The sequence below is a fragment of the Pleurodeles waltl genome, chromosome 1_1 (assembly GCF_031143425.1).
Source record: "Pleurodeles waltl isolate 20211129_DDA chromosome 1_1, aPleWal1.hap1.20221129, whole genome shotgun sequence".
Lineage (NCBI taxonomy): Eukaryota > Metazoa > Chordata > Amphibia > Caudata > Salamandridae > Pleurodeles > Pleurodeles waltl.
The window spans coordinates 363,663,179-363,687,827 of record NC_090436.1 but is presented as its reverse complement, the minus strand read 5'-3'; the positions used below and the strand labels follow the sequence as shown (position 1 = coordinate 363,687,827).

General features: G+C 44.1%; 1 protein-coding gene across 1 annotated transcript in view; it reads left to right on the top strand.

Moving 5' to 3' along the window:
- Positions 1 to 24,649, top strand: part of TRIM23 (tripartite motif containing 23) — a 331,702-nt gene that overhangs the window by 240,993 nt on the left and 66,060 nt on the right. Inside the window, exons 8-9 of the mRNA XM_069222783.1 lie at positions 2,475 to 2,604; positions 2,692 to 2,802. Of these exons, the coding sequence (XP_069078884.1) occupies positions 2,475 to 2,604; positions 2,692 to 2,802 (241 nt within the window). The remainder of the gene's footprint in view (positions 1 to 2,474; positions 2,605 to 2,691; positions 2,803 to 24,649) is intronic.

The following is a 24,649-nucleotide window of genomic DNA, read 5'->3' as shown; positions in this document are numbered from 1 at the left end:
AACATTTTAAACGGTCCCTGTCATGGTCACAGTTTTCATGCAAAAAAATACGGTGATAGCAAATCAGGAACTTGTGTTCAATTAAAAATTGAGATCTTGACATTTATTTAAATCTGATGTAGTTCAAGGAACGAAGTTAATAATATGTAATAAAACTACATAATTTGTCTTGGATATCCTATGGGGTCTTGTGCAAAAAGAAAAAGACTAAATTGTGTATTGTTTCGGTTTGTTTTGCTTACTTTAGCACGGACTAGCCTCAGAGTAAGTAAGGAATTTGTATAGGCTAATTTTATTGTTTGATAAAAAAAAATACTTAAGGCTTGTTCATCTATTTGCATGTAGTATTCTGGGAAAATTCCAAGTAGATTTAATTGTAAAAGATGAATTTTCTTTTATGTTCTGAAACCAGTCAGCAGTGTAAGTGGAGTTCAAAGCTAACTGAATTTTCTTAGAATGCTTGACACAGTAGTTAAGGCTTTGCTCTAATGAATCCTATGTACAAGTTTTAGCAACTTATACATTTGATACAAACCTTGCCTTTTTGGAAAATAGTCCTCGTTCACGGGGTCGTACTGTGGTACTATAAAACGGGACCCTATGTGTGCTGCAGGGAGTTAGGCCTTCTTGTCTAGTAGGCAAAGTAAACATGAAAATGTGTTGTCTTTGTCCCCCAGACAGTATGTCCTGGGTTTCCAGGCAATAGGAATTGCACACCCTTGCTGCTATATGAATAGGGGCTTTAGCTTTCAAAGACTGAGGCATACATTTATCCTGAGAAACTTATTTTTTTATTTTAAATTCACTCAATCGCTAACTATGCATTACGTTTTTACAGACATGTCTCAAAAAGGCATCTGAAAGAGCGGGTGATTGATGTGTTTCAACTTGTACACTTATTGGCTACAAGAGCCTTTACTTTTAACTGTCATTTTTGTCTGACAAGAACATTTCTCATCTGAGCATCTGTAGATTCAAACATAATAGTATAGACTGCTCCCCAAACCGCGGGCAGTTACCCACTGGTGGGGTTGCAGGCCGATTTCTGGTGGGTCACGAAAGTCCAAGCAATAAATAAAGATGCCTTCATATTCACTATTTGTGTTGTCACATCTGCTGTGCTTCTAAGACATCGGTCAAATGACAGGCTGTGTCTTCTGCTGGTTATGTTTTTAACATGAGGATGGTGTTCACAAACCCCTCTTTGCAGTCCGAGAAAGAAAATTGAAGTGAATTATGTGACAATCTTGATGGGGTACATGAAGTGTGAAAGAAAACGCTACATGATGTCATTTTTTCCTTGCACAACAAAATGTAAATTCCTGTGAATGAACCGTACAGATTCACAAGTTAGAAAACAAAACTGAAGCACATTTTTGGTGATTCGAAAGCGTGATGGAAACAAAGATTTTAATAGGATCAGAACAAATCAAGACCCTTTACCTGGTAATGCACAAATAATAAATATTCACTGGAACCCTAGTTCCATACGTTATGATCTGTGTGATGCATAGTTTTCTCAGTAAATCGTTAGGCTCACTTGGTGACCATTTCAATAAAAGATGTCTATGAATGACAGTGCGCTGCCACAGAGTTCTTCTATTACATAAAAAAAAGTCCGCCTCATGTCCGTTAAAGGTGGCTCCTGAAAGGTTTTCTTACTAAAAAGTGGGTCGTAGTTCTAAAACATTTGGGAAGCACTACTATAGACAAAACTATTTTCACACCTAACATCTGCGCAGGTGGACCTCTTGTATTAAGAGAAAAGCTGTGCCTCCATTTCTTAGTTTTTAACAAGTGAGGAGTATAAAACCTTAGGTTCTCAAAGCAAGTCTACATAAACGATTGCCTTCACCTATGGCCAATCGTTCCACGACTGTTGTGTGAACTATATTCCCTACAGCTGAGATGGGAAGAGCAAAAATGCTACCTGAAAGCCACATATAAGGAGAATACTAGTTAATGCTTCAAGAGGTATTTTTAATGCAATTTTGTTCGTTTTGTGATTGAAACAGTAACATGAAACATTACAGGCCATACAAGCATTTGTTAGAGGGCTCACAGTACTAGAGAGAGATAATATACATGTGTTGTATTGAAGTCGTTAATATCATCAACTATACCCAGAGGCATTTAAGCAGAACAGCATCTCTTTATGATCAAGGGCCTTTCAAGAAAATGTATGTTTCCATTTTCCTTAATGAACAGTGATTGGGTGCTGCATCTGCGGGTGTGGTACTGTGCACTTGATTTTAGTGAGTTCAGTTGTTGTTTTAGATGCACAGTATGCATGTTTACTTTTGTACCCATTTTATTTATAATTCAGCAGCTCATATGTCTTTCTGAATAGGGCATTCAGGTGTGTGCAATCAACTGTATGCCAGACAGCAATAAGGGAAAATGAAGGTTATTAAACATAAAGGCTATTAGACTTTTTCAGCATGTATATATTTCTTGACATGTTCTTTTTACAGGACAACAGAGTACATATTGGGCCCAAAATGGAGATTCGGGTTGTAACTCTAGGATTGGATGGAGCTGGGAAAACTACAATTTTATTCAAATTAAAGCAAGATGAGTTTATGCAACCCATTCCTACAATAGGTGAGCAACACTACAATTTTAGTACAATAAACATAATTTGAAGCATTTGTAGCGATTAGAAGCAATAATGTTATTTTTTTCTTTTAGGTTTTAATGTTGAAACTGTTGAGTACAAAAATCTCAAATTCACCATTTGGGATGTTGGTGGCAAACATAAACTACGACCATTGTGGAAGCATTATTATCTTAATACACAAGGTAGGTTAAGCATAGTGTTTGGTAAATCAATTCTGATTATGTTAAAAGGATAGTTTGCATTTCTCATTGTTTACAGAAGAGTTGTCTAGTCATCATATAAAAATTTTTTAAATTGTCCGCCATAAAGTAAAAATGTTTGTCCGGACCCCTTTCAGAGGGTTACAAAGCAAGCAGGAGCTACTGGGCCCAGGCTGTGGGGGTGGGGGCCTTTTACTTCTGAGGCCCGATCTACTATGGACTCAGAGGAACTGAGCTAAATACTACCCCCTCAGCACTTGACTCTCAGTGGTAGCATGGGTCGAGCATCCAAGACTTTCCTATCTGGGTGGAAGGGGGAGGGTCTAGGTACAAGGTGTACAGAGTCACATCTCAAAAATGCACTCAGCAACCCCAATAAATGAATGTCCATCCAGAATCTTGCTTTTATGAAAAAAGTTGTATTTATATATGAACACAAAGAAAATACGATACACAACAAATACATTCAGTCCTCATAAGGCTGGTTGTCCAGTTAAGTCTCAGAGTCCCACTCTCCAGTCTGAGGACTGTCATTATTCCCCATTCATGTGAGGCAACACTCAGGGTAGGCTTCTCTAATAATACAAGTCTTTAAAGATCCACAATGTCTTCTTACAAGCCAAAGTGTCTTAGCACTGTTGCACTTTCAGTCAGAGCAAATCCCTCCAAAGGCTTAGTGGCCCAGTAATCAGTCTTACCTGCTTTGCTGGAGCTGTGGATCAGAAGATCAGGGCAGGGGTCAGCGGGCAGTGAGCAGAAGTCTTGCTGCTGCAAGTAATGTGGCAGGTGCCCACACTACACTGTACTGTCTTCCTAAGTTCGGCAGTGGGTCTCGGGTGCTTCGGGGTTTGATTCGATGCTCTGCTTCCACAGGTGGTGGTTGCAACTGGCTGCATTTCAGTCGTGCAGTGCTCCAAAGCAGTGGAACTCTCTTCACCACAGCCTGTCCCCTAGCATACAGGGTTTGTGAACAGCACACACATGGTAATGGCCCTTCCGAGACACAACACTGTGCAGGGTGACATCCCACTTCTTTTCACAGTGTGCATCAGGGCGAAAGCCCTTAATCTTTACCCCAGCCCTCCCCTGGCATACATGAGTCATGAACAGGAGCACTTGGTCAGACAGTCTGATCGGTGCAATGTTCCTCAGCCTTCATTGCCGCTCCCACCTTGCATTGATGTGTCGTGAACAACAGCACTCGGGCGAATGGCCCCATCGGTGCAGCGGTCCTCTGTCTTCACCAGTGTCCCCACCTGGCATACAGGCTTTGTGAACAACACTTAGGCAGATGGCCTGATTGGTGCAATATTCCTCAAAACGTCATATTTTGCTTCATGGAACCACTCCCTCCAGACACTTTCTTCCTCACAATGTCCTCTTGTCTCGGCAGGCAGGTAGATGCTGGTGCTCCATATTACCGGGTGAGTGGTCTGTATTCTCTGAGTGATATCCCCTCAACCAGCAGGGAAACTGGCAGAGATTGTGCTTAACTTCTCTTCACTGATGTACAGCACCAGTTTAACAATTTTGGGAGCACCAAGCTCCCTTTTCTGAGGCACAGATATGATTTAGTGTCTTGGGGCCTGATTTAGAGTTTAACCGACATAGTAACCCCATCCGCCAAACTCTTAATCCGGCCCTCTGTCTTTGAAGTTTACATTTTGATGATTGGCCTCCTTGAAGTGCCCACTACTCCGTCCTGCCCTTTGTTCAAGAAGAAACTCCATATTTCATAGCTCCACTTTACAGGCCAACGGAGCGACTGAAGGATCCCACCTTGATGTTGGCCTCCCTGACATATAACTATCAGAATGTTACCAAGGCCCCAACCTTATTCTTTTTCTTTCCCTTATCAGCACCGTCTCCTTCTTGAGATGTGCCCAGTTCCCACTGTCTACTAACTTTTTCTGAATCGAAGAACCGTTTTGAAGTGTACAAGAGACTCTCTCTCGTCCTCCAGTGTCTCTCTCACCCAGCTCTCAGACAATCCATATTCCAGAAATGTGTCTGAGATGGTTCCTCCACATGCATTTCCAAGGCCCTTGGCTTCCAATATGGAACTCACAGACCTCCATCAACTGTACCACATGCAGACATGTAAATTGTAAAGTGGTACTGTATATACGCATGACCTGTAAAAGAAATGCTACTAGTAAGCTGCAGCACGTATTGTGCCTTCCACTTAAGTAGCCTTTATAAAAATGACTCGGGCCTCTCATTTCAGCCTGTGTGCAGCTTTGAACTGCCACTTCGACTTAGTAAAATAACCCCTTTGCCAAGCCTATACCTCCCTTTCTAATACATAGTCACCCCTAGGTTAGGCCATAAACAGCCCATAGGGAAGGGTACATTGTATTTTAAAAACAATTGATGTGTACTTTTACATGTCCTGCTAGTGAAAAACTCACAAATTCATTTTCACTACTGTGAGACCTACCCTCTCATAGGATAACATTGGGTTACCTTATTACATTTAATAAATGATAACTTCTGTTTGAGAGCAGGTAGAAATGTCATGGTTGGTGCCTTAGGAATTGTAACTTAATATCCTCTTCAATGCTGAAGTCAGTTTTAAGTCACAATTCTGAAAATGCCTCTTTCAGAAAGTTGGCATTTTCTTGTCCTAACCATTTGGTACCTGCAGCCTGTGGTCTGGGTCATATGACTAGGTATAGTTAGCCGTTGTATATTTCTCCCAGACAGCCACACAATTGAAGGACGGGATGTTGGCAGGATGGGATGTCCAAGCAGGGTGCGGTGGGGTAGAGGTTTGATCAGCCATACATCAAAGCCCCTGCCTTAGCTCACATACAAAGAACTTCACACTAGCCTATAGTGACTACAGACGGCCTCGGACCAGGGCAGGGAGGCAGGATATTCCCGTGGGGTGAAAGTTTCTTCCACTTCACAGCAGACATGAGGTATAAAATTAGGACCCTCAGACCCATGCTTCAGTTGTTTTCTGGACCTGTGGAAAGACTTTTGTAGGATTTCCCTGCTTTCTGTGACCTACTGTGTACTTCGGAGGACTACCCTGCTGCACCAAGAGGACTGCCTGCTTTCTTGCTTGAACCCAAGACTTCCAGACTGACTTCAAGGGCTAGTCGTCTGGCACCCTGATCAGAGCCTCAGAAACAGAAAAAGCTCCAACCATCTTGAACCCGCATCTGGACCCATCCTGGGTAAGTCCAGACGTCCAAGTGGTGCCTCACCAGTCCAAGACCTTGAAAGTTGTGCTAAAGGTGCCCAGATAGCCCAAATCCAAAACTTAGGACTTGAAACATTTTCTACCAAAATGTGCTCTGAGAACGAAGAGGAGACTGGGACCTACCTGCTCACTGATCCGGCAAAGATGCAACAACGATCGCCCTGACTACGTGGCAGCTCCTACTACAGTCTTCTCCACAGTAGCAAATGCTTTTCAGTGATTCCTAGCAGAAGGGGTATCAAGCTTCGTGGAGCCCTTGTCAGTTATGACCTGCAGGTTTGTACCACTGGGGATTTTCTAATTCCATAAAGGAGGCTAAGTCTGAATGTAAAAACTACACAGTAACTTTGTCTGGTGGCTCCCCGATGACCACAAGGGCTCATTGAACACAGTCTGCTGCCTTGCCCCCTGAACTTCAACTTGTCCGAAGAAATTTTTAAGGAGAATGTCTAAGTCCAAAGGTAAGCAGAAAGCAGACCCAATCCATTTTGTGTATCCAAACCAGGCTCCATTACGCTCAGCCATAACTTTCAACTTTACTCTGGACTCACGACTAGACTGCGGTTGGTGCTTTTATCTTTTAGGTGCTATTTTTCACTTCAAACTTAAGAAATTCACAACTCAGGGCCTACTGATTGATTTTATGTTGTTTTGGTGTCGAGTAATTTATTAGAATGTACTCAATTTTTCTAAATTGTATGGGATATTTCTTGTGCAGTGTTTTCACATTATTATTGTTTAAATGCTGCATAAATACTTTACACATTGCTTCTAAGTTAAGCCTGACTTATTTTGTGGGACGCTACCAGAAGGTTAAGCACAGGTTAATTTAGTGATTTATTGTGGTTTACCCTGACAAGGATTGTAGCTGGCGCTTGAGAAGAGCTCACACCCTCCTCAAACCAGTAACCCAGTTTCTCACATGTGTAAGAAGGATACTCAGATTATTGCCTTCTTAATAAAAAAAAATATATATAAGTATTGTATGCTGTACAGTAACAACATAGTGGCTGGAACAAGGGTTGAGCACAAACATCTAAGTGACAATAATTTACTACAATGAGCTGTCTGACATCTGTAAACTACATTTGTGAGTCTATGAATATGCTTTGCAGGGACTGGAAGAGTTAAATGAGCTTTATTCAAGATGCAAGTGTAGATTGCAAATCTAGAGTGGAAGATAATGCTAAATTCTCAGGTGGGGCAGGAAGTGTTATCATGACTGCATTGGACATAGTTACATGCTGATTTTGGTAAACCTTAGTACAGGAAATATGGAAACACTATCCCTAGTTATCAGAAGGTGAAGCAACTTGTCAGGATGCACTAACCTGGAAATCTAGAGCACAGGAGCAAGGATTTGTGTACACTTTACCAAACTCTAATCCAAATCCATATGACTTAATGGAATAACAGATAACACGGTTCCAACAACAGATCCTGTCAGACGCAACTGTGCATTAGGATTGCCAGGAGAGACCTATGAACTTATGCTCACATTTTTAAAATGACTTTTATCTTCAGCAGGTCTCGAGCACTGCAGCCTCATGGGACATGTAGTCCTTGCCTTGACCCAGGTGTTTCACGAAACACATCATACTTGGATGCAAGGCTTCTATCCAGGCAGTGCCCTATCCTTGGACACTTTTCCATCCTCCACTGCGCTTGAAGATGTGCACGCTCATGAGCCTCCTAGTAATGCATTGCGCAGAATCAGTGTGCAATGAGATACATGTCTTACACTGCACCCTTACACAACTTTGGGCCAGACACTCACTAAAGGAAGGGTTGGAATTGATGTTCATTTATATATGGCACTTTGGTAGCATGATGCCTTCATGAAAAAAAGGACATAAGCACCACCATTGGTGATGGCTATAGTGTTGCACATACAGACCACCCCAAACGGTGTAATGAATATATGACGGAGATCATTGACAAAGAAGTGTTGGCTTAAATGTTAGAGAACCCTGGACTTTGAATTAGTTTCTAAAATTTCTTGAAACGTATGCACTGGAGAGTTCTTTGCTCCCAGCAACATGGGAAGATGACGCTTCTGGCTCGGTCTTTGCGGTAGCGGTCCCTGGAGGCTAGGCTATCTATAAACAGGATTGTGTCTCTAAACATGGTCGAGAGCTAGCTGTAGGTTACCATGAACACCCGGAGATTAAGTGTGAGCCTGTAACAGAATTAAATCGAGAAGCACTTATTTTTAAACGTAGACTCACTAATAATTACGTTTTTAATATATAGGCAGCAGAGTCCACAAGCACATTTTCTCCTGGAATCAAAAATTGACTGGATCATGTTTTGGTATTCTGAGAACTCTTGGAAAATTCCTACACATGCCGCCACTATCTACTGTGAGAGTGGTTGTGCAGGGATTAATCAGCTCACGGCTAGATTATGGAAATTCCCTTGAAATAGGCATCCCAAAATAGGTGTTCAAAAGACTTCAGGTAGTACAGAATGCTGCAGCCAGCCAGGATCCTTTATAAAATCTGCAGACACCAATCAGCCAGTCTAGCCATAGCAGCTCTGTAATGGCTGCCAGTCCAGAAAATAATTCAGTTTAAGACTCGCTGCATTGCCCACCGGATCATTCAAGGGAAGGGCCTACCTATCATCTGGAAACTACGTTCCCCCTGTGTTCCAAGAAGGCCTCTTCAGTTCGAGGAGCAACAGCTTCTAATGGTACCTAAGGTCAGCAGAGTGAGAAGTGGTGGTTGTTTATTTGCATTCTTTGTCCTAAAACTGTGGAACGGTCAACCCGCTGACCTTAGACTTCAGCAGACAAAAGCTAGCTTCAGAAAACTCTTCAAAACCCATCTTTTCTAAAGCCCAGCATTAACCTAAGGTTCATTAAGGTATTCCGGCTGGTGGCATTGCTATTAGCACTGGGAGGCCCAGTCTGGGTAGCTTCATGCTTTACAAAAACATCAGAATAGAAAAGATTTATAGTAGAGTCCCAGTAGTAGTCTTGATAAAAAGCTGCTGAAATGTGCATATCTTTTATTAAAAACAAAAACACCTAAAAATTTCCTTTACAAATTTCAGCATGAGTGTCAAACCAAAACTAAGGGCCTGATATAGATATTTACAAAATAATTTTTGCCAACACTAAGAAGAAAATCAATGCACATTCCCATAGTATTCCTAAATCTAATAATGATTAAAGGTGCTCATACACTAAAACACATCGTTGCCATGATGTGCCTCCCGGAATTCCCAACAGAAGACCAGTAACATAGACAAAAGAAAGAAGGATAGCGGAGCACACAAATTATTCTTGATATACAAATATAAAGGGCTAATTACAGCTCCTGAAGAATGATAGGAGTTCCAAAATGTTCCTAAGATACAATATATATTTTGAGTATTTTGGCTATACGCCGTACAGAAGTTAACAGTTGTGCACCGTGAACTATCTCAAGATTTGATATGTTTGTTCAGCAAAGTTGTTCTGCATGTTCGATTTATCTTATTTCTTGTTGCCCCTATAATACGTTTGGAATATCCTCTTTGTAGGAATCTTTTTTCCAAACCATCTAATTCAATAGCACATGTATTTGGTTCACTGCAATTCCTCTTAAGTCTAGTCATTTCCCCAAAAGGAATGGCTGAAATTTGATTTTTAGGATGGGCACTCTCAGCATGTAGTATTGCATTACAGGCTGTCAGTTTGCGATAGATTTTAGTATGGACCATATTGTCTTCGATAAATATATTCAAATCAAGGAAGCAAATACTTTTTTTTTTTTTTTACTATACTCATAGGTCATTTGTATATTGTATGTATTCAAATTTATATGGTTGTAAAAATCCACCAATAGTTGTTCCGACCCTGTCCAAATCATAATCACATCATCAATATATCTCCCCCAAAACAACTTCAGGAACCTTGGGACTCCTTTGAACATCTATAATTTTTTGCATGGCTGTTCTTTCTATATAACATTTGCACTTCCACCGCCGGATCACTTGGCCACATTTATAGCTAAATAATATTCATTAACTATCTTTATAACAATTAGGTTTTTTGACATCTGGTGTTGGTTCTCTTTTCACAATTTCTTATTACTATTATACACCTTCTGAAGACTTGATGTGTCTTTTTATCTATTTATAATGTACAGTTATCATTGTAATTTTTTGTATTACATATTCTCAGTCAATAATACAATGTTTTTGGATTATAACTCATCAGCCTTGAAGAAGTCCAGTTTTGGACGAAACACGTGTCGGCTGATGCTACATGTGGGCTCAACATACATCTTCTAGGCCCACTTACTTCAAGCTTTCATTATTTCAATAAGAATACATTACGTCTTCTGTGACAGTTACTTTTTAGTGCATTTTCATTGTATTAGTTTTTTTGTTGTGTTATGATTTGTATCTTATGTGTTTTTGTTGATAACAAATATTTTATATGTGTGAAGGAATTTATATGTATAAGTCAATAAGAGAACTTACACCATTCTTGCTAATGTAAGAATATTATTGTAGGAACATTTTGGAACTCCTATCATTCTTCAGGAGTCGTAATTAGCCCTTTATATTTGTATATCAAGAATAATTTGTGTGCTCCGCTATCTTTATTTCTTTTGTCCCTGATATAGATATTTGCAGAGGGGTTATTCCGTCACAACAGTGACGGATATCCCATCACTTAAGTCCTAAACACATTGTATATAATGGGATTTAGATTTCTACAGATTGGATGTCTGTCACAGTTGTGACGGAGTAACCCCTCTGCAAATATCTAAATCAGTCCCTAAGTTGTAAAAACATATTTTCACAAACTTTTGTGGCAACTCTTGAAAGTCTTTGTTTATACGATACGACTTTATATCTCAATATATTATATTCCTTATACGTATATTCAGTTACTATGTAATCATTTATCCATATATTTATTACTTTAGTCATACTGTATGAGAGAGAAAAAATGACTCTCTCAAACTTTACTCTGTCTCATCATCACCCTATACCTCTATCAGTCTATCCTCTATCTCCACCCTCTTATTCATCCCAAACTCCAGAATAACCCTTCCTAGACTCTTCCGTCCTCTATCCCTCCTGGCTCACCCAAAACCTCAGTTTGCTACTATGATCTTCCAAACAAGCCTACTAAATTCTCCCTCAGTTATCTCTCCTTTGACTCATCCCAACCCCCATTTTACTTATATGATCTCCCTAATCCCTTTCTACAGATTCTTCCCTCCTCCCCCTCCCCTTTACTCATCCCAAACCTCATCTTACTACTATGATCTCCCAATTAACACTTCTGGATTCTTCCATCCTCTAGCCCTTCATTATTTTATTCAATCCAACTAACAGACTTGCATGTCCTCTGATCAAATTAACTCATACCTCCCTATACTAAAGCTAATGCTGTACTCATATTTCCGAGTATCTTGGTTCCGGTGGGAGAAACAAACAAATGCCTTTGAGCAATTTCTTAACCAGGGGATGCTCCCCAAACGAAAGGCCTCCAACCATAGCGTGTCCAGCTGAAATTGCTGACCGAAAGGTTATGACCAATCTGTAGACCATCGCAGCCGAAGTCAGAGAGGCCATGAAATTTAGGATATTGACAGTGTCTGTCTCCACGGGATCCAGGCTCCATTGCAGTATTATTTAACCGTACTATCCGCCCGTGCTCAGGAATGGAGGTCTACTGTGCTTCTCAAAAGGCCTGGGACGTGCTATTGAGACCTGTAGTTTTCCACACCGTAAGCTGGAGGGACCTGTAGTTTTCCACACCGTAAGCTGGAGGGTGCTGTTGTTCATCACCAGATGATGGAGATTCCTTGAGGTATCACTGAGGAGAAACTGATCTAGGGGTAGACGGATTGGAAAATTCCCAAAAAGTTCCATATCTGGGTCACCACCACCAGATCTGCCTGTGCGCTTGGGTCAACAATCTTATTATCATGGCAAAAGGGGGAAAGACATAGCCCAGCTCTATCAACCAATCATGAAGGAAAGCGTTGGTTGCCACTGCTCTGCGATCTGGCCTCCAACTAAAGTACCCGATGAATTTGTTGATCTAGCCTAGGCACAAAGAAGCCTATCGTGAAGGGACCCCATTGGCTGGAGAGGGCTGGAAACGTGGATGGAAGGAGTGTCACAGGCTTGTGTCCTGGAGATGTCACGATTGCCAATCTGCGGCCTGATTGGCAGTCCCTGGGAGGTGTTCTGCCGTTAATGAAATTTGATGCTCGGGGCAATACACCCAAAAAATCTTGGCAAGCCCGATAGGGCCCTGGACCAGGTACCCCTAGGTGGTTGATGTATCGGACTGCTGAACATTTTCCATTTTCAGAAGAACCCAGCATTGCGCCCGGTCTTTGGTCTAGAATTTCACTGTGAAGGTACCCGACATCAACTCTAAACAATTGATATGCAGGGATTGTTCTGTGGTGAACCATCTGCCGCCGGTGGAGAACTTCCTACATGCGCCCCAGCCTATGCTGCTAGCATCGGGTTCAATCACTAAATCCGGTTGTGAGCTGAAAACAGCTCAGCCATTCCCAGCCTCCATGTGGCAGAGCCACCAACGAAGTTCCTCCTTGGCCTCTCTCTGTGATGGAAACATACCAAGGTGATGAGGGTACATAAGACAGTGATGCCGTCAGCCGTTGGAGGGACCTAAAGTGAAGGGGACCTGGGAAAATTGCCAGACTAGAAAACGAGAACAGACCTACCACTCTAGCGATCGGAGTCTGGGGCTTGGACAGGGTCCTTCATACCTTGCGTTTTATTTTGGCCGTCTTCTGGGATGGAAGACTCAAAGTAGCCTCCACCGAGTTGAATGTGGGCCCCCCCCCAAACAATTGTTTCAAATCTGCTTATGGAGCATCAAGTGGTTAGCAGACAAACCAGAAGATACTGAGCCATATCCGTCCCTGCAATCAAGGAAGCAAAACATGGTCACAGCAAGGGAGGCCTTGCCACTTACATATAAAAGGCACTTAATACAACGAGCAAATAGCACAAAAGTGACTCTGACAACCTGCAAGTAGTACAAATAATGCTAGAAATTGAGTGGGAAATCACAGTGGTAACACTAATGAATACATACATTCACCCAAATAGTAAATCTAGGTTAGAGGTATACAAAATCTGGCGCACATCATCCACGAAATTCAGAATGTGAGCGCCAGTACTCAGCTAATTGCTACAGGAGACTTCAATATGTATTTGCTAGGCGCACAAGGACATAACAAAATCCTCACTTCACACTTAAGGAGAGCAAAAAAGGACTTAAGAAAGGCAAAATGGGAGGGAATGAACAAGGCCAGCAATGCTTTCTGGGCTTAATTAATCTGGTATGTTAAGCATTACAGCTCAAACTCATTCTGATGAACGGTGAGCAACGTAACCCTTCAAAAAGCCTGCTACACTCAGGGCCAGACTGGGAAACCAAAGCGGCCCTGGCAGATTTTGTCAGACCAACCCCTATAGTGTACATAGTGGGCCTGACCACTACAACGTGGCTTAGAAGGGTTCTCTCCCCAAGAAAATGTGAAACACATTTTTCATTATATATTCAATTGTATTGGTTTTTGGAGCAAAGCAAATGATGACCTTACAGAGCACCAGGATACGACAATCTTGAATGATTCCCTTACCATCAACTTCTAACAGTGCCTATTATCTCTCCGTAGCCCCTCTCTCATGTGTATTTCATTTGTTTTATCGCGCCTCTCTTACCAGCGAAGAGGGTTGGGACACTTCACATCACACACACAGAGACAAGGTGTAGGACGGAGAAAGCATAAACTCAGGATTCAGAACGTAACTCACTGGTTAGGGTTGACTTTACTAATAACAATTTATTTCTACCAAATAAACCCTTTTTAGCAACATTAGGATAATCAAAAACTGAGAAAAAACATAACTTTCTAGCCTGTACCATGCAGCTTGCAAGGAGTTATTTGATGGCAGTTCATAGTTCACTGTGCCAGATGATGAATGTAACTTATGTACTGTACAGTTAAAAAAAGATCTCTGACAAAAGCAGTATTCCTCTGAGCTGTTCTTTAATCTGCATAGTACATGTTATTTGCAGCAGGCATATTAACCCACTGAGCTACCTTAGATTAGTCAAATCTGCCACTAGATACAACTATGATCTCTCTCCTGCAGGTACTTTAATCACCAGAGTTACCTTGGCACTTTTATTGTTGTCTGAAAACTGTTGGATATATAAGGAACTCTGCCGTGCTTTTAGAACTGCTGCACTGCTACAAAACCAGACCCCTAATAATAAAAGCACCCCCCACCTTTCCAGCCTCGTGGGAGATGCCCGGTAAGACCATTCGAGGCTTGGCTACACTCCAGCCTCTCCGTTCAAACATGGGCCAATTTCTTATGAACTCATTTCAACAGAGGTCAAGACAGTATTCCAGAGAATCTTTATCTGAAGTAACAAGTTAACCTAGCCAAGGAGGATCTTGCCAAGCTCTATGGCAGCACAAAAATTGTACAACAAGCTGCAGAAAACTATAAACACCTACTCCAGGACCCACTAACTATCAATGCCAATTCTATTCAAATGCAGGTCACCAAAAGACACAGAGCAGCGGCCCTGTGCCTAAATGGTATTCCGCCAGCCATCTATAAAGAGAATCCAACACAATGGGCACAGTACATGGTCCCTCTTTTTAATTACCCCTAACAGATAATAAAATTCCATCGTACTGGAAGGGGTCAGTCATATCACCAAGGAGGAGATATAGCCTGTCCACAGATCTACAGGCTAATTGGCCTCATTTACAACGAGGCAAAGTAATACGCTGGCGCATTACTGGAACACCCAAAGGACTAGACAACCACAAACTCCTTAATTCCTAGTAACCAAACAGGTTTCACCAAAAAATTGGGACATCATCCAACATTATGGCACTGTTGCTGTTACTTGTTGGCCTACCATCTCCCGCTACACCTTTGTTACATAGACTACAAAGCTATACTTGTTTGCGTTGATCCTAACCGGCTGGCGCAAACTCTCTGACTGGTACATCTCCCCCACGACTCCTACGAGCAATTGAAAACTTGCACAACAACACAAGTTAGAATAAAACTGGGAAATGGCACCAAGCTGTCAAGGGCAATGCCCACAGCACAGGGACTCAAACGGGGATGTCTCCTGGCACCTACTCTTTCCAACCTGTTTCTCGCCATACTATTACTAGATCTAAATAAGATCAACTCATACGCTCCGAAAATCAGCTCAGTATAGGTATCAAATCTCTTATACACTGACAACCTTGTACTGTTAAGTAGGACCAAGGTTGGTTTTCAGCTCTTGCTGAATACAACCCTAGACTACTCAAAGAAGAATGGAATGATGATAAACATGAACAAAACACCACGTCCATTACAAGAAGGGGTCTTTCCTCGGTGGCGCAAGACTTGGCGACAGCCAGGGAGTACAAATACTTGGGCTTACTCGCTAGTAAAGGAATGTTACAAAGTCACAGAGGAAATAAAAATAAGAGATCATGCTTGCAATGGCACTCAGGATCCTGTTAAAAAAAACTAAAAGGGCCCTCGCACTCCCCTCCCCTTTACTGAAAGTTGCCTGGTCAAAAATAACCCCCATCCTGGCTTAAGGGAGTGAGGCACTGCTAGGTGTGACGTGGAGAACCTTGACAAAGTCATAGTGAACAGCTACAGGCAGATTCTACAGCTACATAGTTACACATCTGCACAATTACGCTGGAATTCTGATTAGTCAAACAGACGTCCAGGAGAGTGGCTTTCACCATCTGCTGCCACAGATTCAAAACTTCCAGGAAAAACACTAAAAGTCACCACATATGGCAGGTAAAAGACAGACTACTTTCTACTGATAGAGAATATCTTAACTCTACAATCTCTGTGTTTGGTGTAGAACAAGCCTGAGACTCCTCTGTCAGCCAGTATTCCTTCAGAAAAATGTCAACTAAAATAGTTTAAAAAAAATGTTGTTTCTGGAAGATAAAGCATCCCTATCCAAAGACAATACACTTTGACAGTCCTAAATAGCACATGACTCTGACACTGCAACAATAGCTGGGAGATGTCTTCAACAGCATGCTGAAAGCTAAATATCTGAAATATCGTCTGGGCCTCCTACCTTCATCCCTGCGCGGCTAGAAGGGACAACACAGACACCTGCAGGCTGCGTGGCTGCTCAAAGAGAACCTAACCCTCATCATGGACCTCTGTAAAGGGAAGCGGAGCCTCTGGTGAGTCTTGCTTCGCTCAGTTTGGAACCAAAAAGATCTACTCTCTTGCAGGTGAACAGTAATTGGTTGTCTCTGCTCGGCATATCCTCAGCTGATATATTAGACTGTGAAATGTCTACAGGAGGTAGCAAACAAATTAATTAAAGTGGCCGGTTGCATTGACAAAAGATTCCAATGTAGGAAACTGGCACTTGTTGCAGTTACCCCCCCACTTTTTGCCTGATATTGATGCTGACTTGACGGAGAAGTGTGCTGGGACCCTGCTAACTAGGCCCCAGCACCAGTGTTCTTTCCCTAAAAATGTACCATTGTTTCCACAATTGGCACACCTCAGGCACACAGATAAGTCCCTTGTAAAAGGTACCAGTGGTACGAAGGGCCCTGTGACCAAGTAGGGTCCCTAAGGGCTGGAGCATGTGTTGTGCCATCCTAAGGGACCCCTCACCTAACACATGCACACTGCCATTTCAGATTGTATGTGTTGGTGGGGAGAGAAAGGCAAAGTCGACATGGCATCACCCTCAGGGTGCCATGACCACAAAATACTGCCTGTGGCATAGCATAGGTAAGTAACCCCTCTAGCAGGCCTTACAGCCCTAAGGCAGAATGCACTATACCACCGGTGAGGGCATAGCTACATGAGCATTCTCATTCTGTCTTCTCACTTATTTCATCACATCAATCCTCGAAAATCCTATGAACCCCAAAACCTTTTAAAATTTCTTTGGCCATCCTTTGGCAGTATTGGCCACCCTTGTGGCTGTCATTCACCAAACCATCTTTCTGCCCCAGGCCTCCACATTGGATGGCATACTTCCCTCTTAATTCTTGTGCTGTATCCCTTCTTGCCACTATCGGGGACACATTACAAAATATTTCGGATGGACACTTTTAACTGAAAATTCTGCACCTCAGACTACTCCCAGGCCATGCAAGAAATGTTTATCCATAACATTGTCCACACGCACCACTTGGTTGGCTCTGTCTGACTCAGCGCTGACATCGGAGTGACAGAGCAGAGTTGTATATAAGCGCCACCCCTGCCCTCTTATATCAGTTTCTTTCTTTCTGTGCCCTTCGATGTGGAAACAGTACTCCACTTCCAACTTTGTTCGGTTGTCTGAAAACTTCTTAAATTATTTCATTAGTGTGCTAGAGAAAATGAACCCACCCAAAATGATAGATTTCAAGCCATGCCTATAATGCAGTAACCAGATGTCTGTCCCTGACTCACGCAAGGTGTATCTTTGGTGTCTAGGCTCGGGCCACAACTTCATTCTGGCAATAAGTGCACCCACATGCACCCGAAGGTGATCCAGGATGAAGAGGAGAAATCATACGTTGAGCACAAGAAGTCATGGCCTTCTTGTAGGTACTGCTCCCAATCCAACCTCCGAGAACAGTCCCAAGGCTGTCTCCCCAACCACTCAACTTTGTGCTCAAAGTCCTCCAGTAAGTCCAAATTCAAGTGTAGGCATAAGGAAGCACATAGGTACTCAACCCCACCTCCCCACCCCCAGTCCAAAGAGGTGGTGTCAAAATGGTAGCCGTGCCACTTTGCAAGGACACACAGTCCAGTTATTGCTGTGGGTCTATTCCTGGTTTTGTCTGTCTCTCTGGGAGCAAGCAGACTCCGGTCAAGATTTCTTCTCCACCTCTGAGATCCAAATTAGTCCCAGCTTCCTTTTGCTGGATCCTAGTCACAGTGAAGTTCAGGGCTTTAACTCTGGCATGACAAGTCCAGGACATCCAGGTATGATCCCAATGATTTCAATCAACTTTGGATCACAAGGAAAGCAATTTTGAGACTTCTTGACCTCTTAGCGCCTGCAATCTCCTCATTAGCTTTGCCAGATGGCTCACACCGGCTCTGCAGTGGGAGCTCCAGTGGGCCCAACATCTAGACATTTTGATCAATGCCATTGAGGTCTCAGAGTGCTGAAGGTTTGCAGTGGTGGCTGCTCAAACACAGTGGATTCTGCAACAGACCCCTTCCCCTTACTAATCCACAACTGACTATAGTGATGGACGCATCCTTGCTGGAGGACGAGAGGCTTCATCAACTGGGCACCAAAAGGGCTTTAAGTTTTATGTTGATTGTACCAAAGACCAACAAGCAGACGATAAACTGTGGGGTTCGGTGATGTGCAGAAAGAGAGGGCTACGCAGAAGAGGATCCTTTCAAGGTGGATAGTTATTTGCATTAAAATGGCTTAGATGCAGCTTCCGGAATGTCACAGAGCTCATTCTACCAGGGGTAAAACTGCTACCACTGTGTTGGCACACAGTCTGACTGTCCTTGAAATCCACTAGGCTGGGACACGGGTGTCTGTGCACAACCAACTAATTCTTTGACAGACAGTTCCTGCTGGAAGGGCATTTTGCCTGCTTGGTCCTGCAGGACAGTTTGGTCTGAGTCCACTCCACACCCTTTGTCTGGGGAAGAACTGCTTTGGGTTTCTTTTCTAAGGTGAGAAATCTGCGGTTAGAAGTATCCGTCAGAAGTACAAGTTACCTACCTTTGGTAATGCCCTTTCTAATGGATACTCTATATAGCCATAGATTCCTCACCTCTCTCCTCCCTGTTCTGTTTAGTGGCCTCCATTTTGAACATCAAAATAGATGTCCCGTTAGTAAACAATTGTTCATGCTACAAGCCTGATGACGCAGAAATGGATAATGTATGAAACGGATATCAAGAGCTTATATGCTGCTCTACTCCTTCACTTCAGGGGCAATGTGGAATCAGTGCAGAGCTGCACAAGGCCACCTAACAGCATGTAAGAGGACTGGTATGGAGAAATGCCAGATACAGGGGAAGCATGTCAATTCCAGGAGAGGTGCCCTTCATATGGCATTCATGGACCTCTCCTGTGCCTTTGACTTAGTGGATAGGAAAATATTATGGGAGCTGACGGACCATTTGGGAATTGACCCTTACCAGTTGGATTTAATACAGTGCCTGCATAAGGATACAACCACAAAAGTGCACTACACACTATCCAGAGAATGCACAAAATCCACCAGGGTTGCCAGAGGAGTGATGAAGGGTTGCATTTTAGCTCCTTTTCTGTTTTTATTGTATAGTAAAGATATTCCCTGAGTCTGCTCAGAACATGCCGTTCTGGTTCTCCTATATGCTGATGATACCATTCTGTTGGCACTAACTGCAAACAGTTTGCAAAATATTTCAAATGGGTTTAATGATTTTATGATAAAACTAAAGCTTAAGGTTAATCATCAAAAATCGCTTGTATTGACCTGTGGGCTTAAAAATACTAAATCTAAATCTTTTAAGATTGTGGGGGACTCCAATAAAGAAAGTATCTTCTTTTAATCATTTAGGCATACTGTTCGATGCCACTGGGTCCTGGGAGAGGCTAATTAATCAAAGAGAGCAAACATGGGAGCATCCTGTGAAATTATATCTAGATTTGGTAACAGGTTAGGCTGTAAGCCAATTAGCAAGCTGGCCCAGCTTTCTAGGAGTAAATGTTTCTCTAGGCATGTATGGAGCGGGTGTCTGGGGATGTGCCATGCCAGGGAAGCTGCAGGCAGTAGAAAATACATGTTTTGTCGCCTGCTGGCGATACCCCAGAGCAGTGCAAGTTTTATCTTGCATCTAGAACTTGGAATGGGGTTCCTGGAGGATTTTGTGGGTATGGCTCCTTTGTTACTATGGATTAAAATATGGAATACTCCCAAGGCTTGATTCTCCTGGAAAGTTATAGAGGATTTCTTGAACCTGGATAACAGGCACACCATTCCATGGTTGGCCTTTGTTGAGAATAATTTCTTTAGCCTAGGTTTGAGCTCCCTCTGATTTACCTGAAGAGATATGCCCTCAAGCAGAGAAAAGAGTTGAAGTGCTTTTTTTTTTTAGTACATAGAGGAAAGCCGAATTGTAAGATCTCTTAGCATGGGGTCTGTGGTGAGTTTCATGCAACTTTTTAATGTCTCAGGTATAAATTCTTACGTAGCCTGGTTAACCAACCCCAGCAGAGGTTTTACCTGTCAAGGCTAAGGCTGAACACAGTCCATCATCTAGTTACCTTTGCTTTAGCTGGTTCGAGAATAACCTTTTTTTTCTGCTGCCCATGTGATTCTGTCTCCTTGCAACCAACTGTGCACTTCATGCCATTCTGAAAATTGTATTGTGCGCTGAGGGTTGAATTTTTACACCCCATTCTGATACATAATCACCTTATATCTCACATAGGTGGTTGTAGATATTTGCAATTGGTATCTACCCCAGAAATGCGATTCTCTGTCTTGAGTTATATTAGTGCTGCTATAACATTACGGAAAAACTATGCCAATTAAACTGTTAATTAACAATTTTTTAGTAGGTTGTGTTTTTACGGTCTTTTAAAAACTGCCTTTTTTAAGTGAGGTAGATTTGTTGCCACAAGGACGGGGGCCAAAACTGTAATCTGTTGTGCAACCCTTTTTCTACTGTAAATAATGTTATGATTTTATTTTGTTAATTATTGTGAAGATGTATTTATGAATGTGCTTTTATAGTGAATAATTGGAGCGAATAAAGATTTTTTGACAGACTGGCTTTCCAGGTCTAGCATTCAAATGTGAGGAATCTGCAGTTAGATTGAGTACCCATCAGAAAGAGTGTTACCAAAGGTAAGTAACTTGTTAATTGTGGCAAGGATGAGTCATCCCATAGTCCTAGTATCACCGGATATTACTGTTTTAATATGGTCAGACCAATCTCTTTTAGTTCGTCCACCATACAATGCACTATTTTAGTTTGTCCGCCATATGATGCATTATATTCTAGGTCTCATTATTCCTCTTGGGTGCTAAATGCCCAGTCATTGATGATTGCCATCTAAGTTGCCCAGTCATATTTCTTGAGATCCAGTAGAGCAATGCCTGTGTCATAGACTACTCTGCATAGGGCAGACAATGCTGTTCTGGCTGCTCACCCATCCCACAGTAAAGTGTGTGTCATACCGCTCACTTTTTGTAGGTAAGAGTTTGGCACACAAGTTATTTTTGATTTGAAGCAAAAATAAGAATCTATGGAGGATACCTTGGGGAACAATGCCCTGGAGGTGTTCCAGCCACCCAAACAGTAGTAGAAGGGATGGGTGCGTCTCCTGTAGGATGTGGGCCTATGGGATGCCTAGTGGCCCCTTGCAAAATAGGCATCGCATCCAGGATGCAACTCATCCAAATACATTATCACCACACAACTTTCATTGCATCCAAACACCCGTGAAAAGCTCGGAAACTCCCTTGACCAACTTACTTCCGCTGTAGCCACAATGATGACGATTTCTTACACATGGTATGGGCATGTCTTCAGATAGCGTGTTTTTGGCAACGCATTGTGCAAAATCTATCACAAATGTTAGGCAGACGGGTGGACCTAACCTCAAGAGTGGGCTTGCTGAGTATATTGGAAGACCTCTGCAGCCCCCAGTGTGAACGGATAATGGCGAGGTATCTATGTTGGTTTCTAAGCGGGATATTGCTTGTAAATCAAGATTCTCACATCTCCCTACGTTGGTGAAGTGCTGGCAAGGGTGGATTGGTGTGCTAAGACGGAACTACTGATATGTCATGCTGGGACTGTCCACAAAAACAAACTACAATTTGGGGCAGATATTAGTCGTATCATGGACAGGGACTGGAGAATATTGAATAATATACATGTGGAAAGTGATGAAGTGGTGTATCACTGCTTTCCCTATGTTGCACTTGAAGCCAAGGGTAGGTCGCTCCCCCTGCCGCTGCAGCTCCTCCAGCCCAGGTTCCTGAGACCTCCTAGCAAGCCCAGCTACCTCGCAGTAAGTACCCCCCCACCACCCAGCCCCTTGCCCTGCCCCGCGCTACTCACCCTCTCTCCTGCTTCTTTTCTTCTTCTCTGTTCTTCCTCTGCGCTCTTCTTCTGTACTCTTCTTTCCCTCCTGCTCCCCGTCTTCTCTTTTCATCTGTGTGCTTCTCTCTCTCTCCTTTGCACCGCGACCTGCGTGTGCCTCTTATTCTCTGTCCCTCTTCTTGGCTCTTTCCTCTGCTGCTCGTCGCCCCTCTTCTTCTTCACCTTCTTCTGTAGTTTTCTGTCTTCTGCGCTCCTCTTCTTCACCTTCTTCTGTAGTTTTCTGTCTTCTGCGCTCCTCTTCTTCTTTACCTTCTTCTGTGGTCTTCTGTCTTCTGCTCTTCGGCTCCTCTTCCTCTGTTACCTGCTCCCTGGTTCTTCCCGCGCCTGTCCTCCTGCTCCTGTCTCGTCTCTCTCCCTCACTCGCCTCCCCCTCTGTATCACCCCTATCTCTATCTGTCTCCCTCACTCACCACCTCCTCCTATCTACCTATCTACCTATCTCTCTATCTTTCCCCCTCACTCGCCATCCCCTCTGTAACCACCCCTATCTTCCTATCCTTTCACTCTACCTCTCACCCTCACCCACCTCTACAACCCCCCCTCCCCTATCTTCCCAACCTTCCTCCTATCTCTCTCCCTAAACTCCTAAACTTCCTAAACTCACCCCCACCACCCTTAACCCCCCTCCCCCATCTCTTCTCCCCTCTACCTGTCCCCCCCTACCTCCGCTTTCCCGCCGCCACCTCCTGCACGCCCCCACCCCCCAGCTCCCATTCGTCGCCCCACTCCCGCCCCCCGCCCCCAGCTGACCCCTCCCCCCCCCTCTCCTCCCTCTTATGGCAGCCGCTGCGCGACAGTGGTAGCGACCCTTGACCCAAGGGTAGGTCGCTCCCCCTGCCGCTGCAGCTCCTCTAGCTCCTCCAGCCCAGGTTCCTGAGACCTCCTAGCAAGCCCAGCTACCTCGCAGTAAGTACCCCCTCACCACCCAGCCCCTCGCCCTGCCCCGAGCTACTCACCCTCTCTCCTGCTTCTTTTCTTCTTCTCTGTTCTTTCTCTGCGCTCTTCTTCTGTAGTCTTCTTCTGTACTCTTCTTTCCCTCCTGCTCCCCGTCTTCTCTCTTCATCTGTGTGCTTCTCTCTCTCTCCTTTGCACCGCGACCTGCGTGTGCCTCTTCTTCTCTGTCCCTCTTCTTGGCTCTTTCCTCTGCTGCTTGTCGCCCCTCTTCTTCTTCACCTTCTTCTGTAGTTTTCTGTCTTCTGCGCTCCTCTTCTTCACCTTCTTCTGTAGTTTTCTGTCTTCTGCGCTCCTCTTCTTCTTTACCTTCTTCTGTGGTCTTCTGTCTTCTGTTCTTCGGCTCCTCTTCTTCTGTGGTCTTCTGTCTTCTGTTCTTCGGCTCCTCTTCCTCTGTTACCTGCTCCCTGGTTCTTCCCACGCCTGTCCTCCTGCTCCTGTCTCGTCTCTCTCCCTCACTCGCCTCCCCGCTGTATCACCCCTATCTACCCCTATCTCTATCTGTCTCCCTCACTCACCACCTCCTCCTATCTACCTATCTCTCTGTCTTTCCCCCTCACTCGCCACCCCCTCTGTAACCACCCCTATCTTCCTATCCTTTCACTCTACCTCTCACCCTCACCCACCTCTACAACCCCCCCCATCTTCCCAACCTTCCTCCTATCTCTCTCCCTAAACTCCTAAACTTCCTAAACTCACCCCCACCACCCTTAACCCCCCCTCCCCATCTCTTCTCCCCTCTACCTGTCCCCCCACCTCCGCTTTCCCGCCGCCACCTCCTGCACGCCCCCGCCCCCCAGCTCCCATTCGTCGCCCCACTCCCGTCCCCCGCCCCCAGCTGACCCCCTCCCCCCCCTCCTCCCTCTAGTTGCACAGCGGGCGCGCCAAAGGCAAGCCCGTCTGCGCCCATCTGCGCCTGGCCCGTGCCCAGCGCCACGACCCCTGGTCCTCAGCACTCCCAAACCCCGCTGCTCCGCTACGACCCTTCCACGCCCTCAACCCAGGGCGCTCCAGCACCTACTTCCAAGCTAACCCGAAGCGTACCCATGGACCTTTCGCATGTCACACCTGCAAACGTATCTTCCACCACGAAACTACCACGACCACCAGCCCACACACCATCAACCACCTTAAATGCATCCTGGTCAACGCTCGATCCGTCCACAAGCACGCCGTTGAACTCTGGGACCTCCTGAACTCCACAGCACCGGACGTCGCCTTCATCACGGAGACCTGGATGAACGCCTCTTCGGCCCCAGACATCGCCATAGCCATCCCCGAAGGCTACAAGATTTCCAGGAAAGACCGCACCAACCAAATAGGAGGAGGAATCGCCATTGTCTTCAAAGACTCCATCAGCGTCAACACCTCCACCGAAGACACCCCCCTCGCCGCAGAGCACCTGCACTTCCAGATCCGCACCGACCCCAGGACCACCCTCAGAGGATCACTCATCTACCGCCCCCCCGGACCACGCGCCCTTTTCAGCGACTCCATCACAGACTTCATCTCCCCGCACGCCCT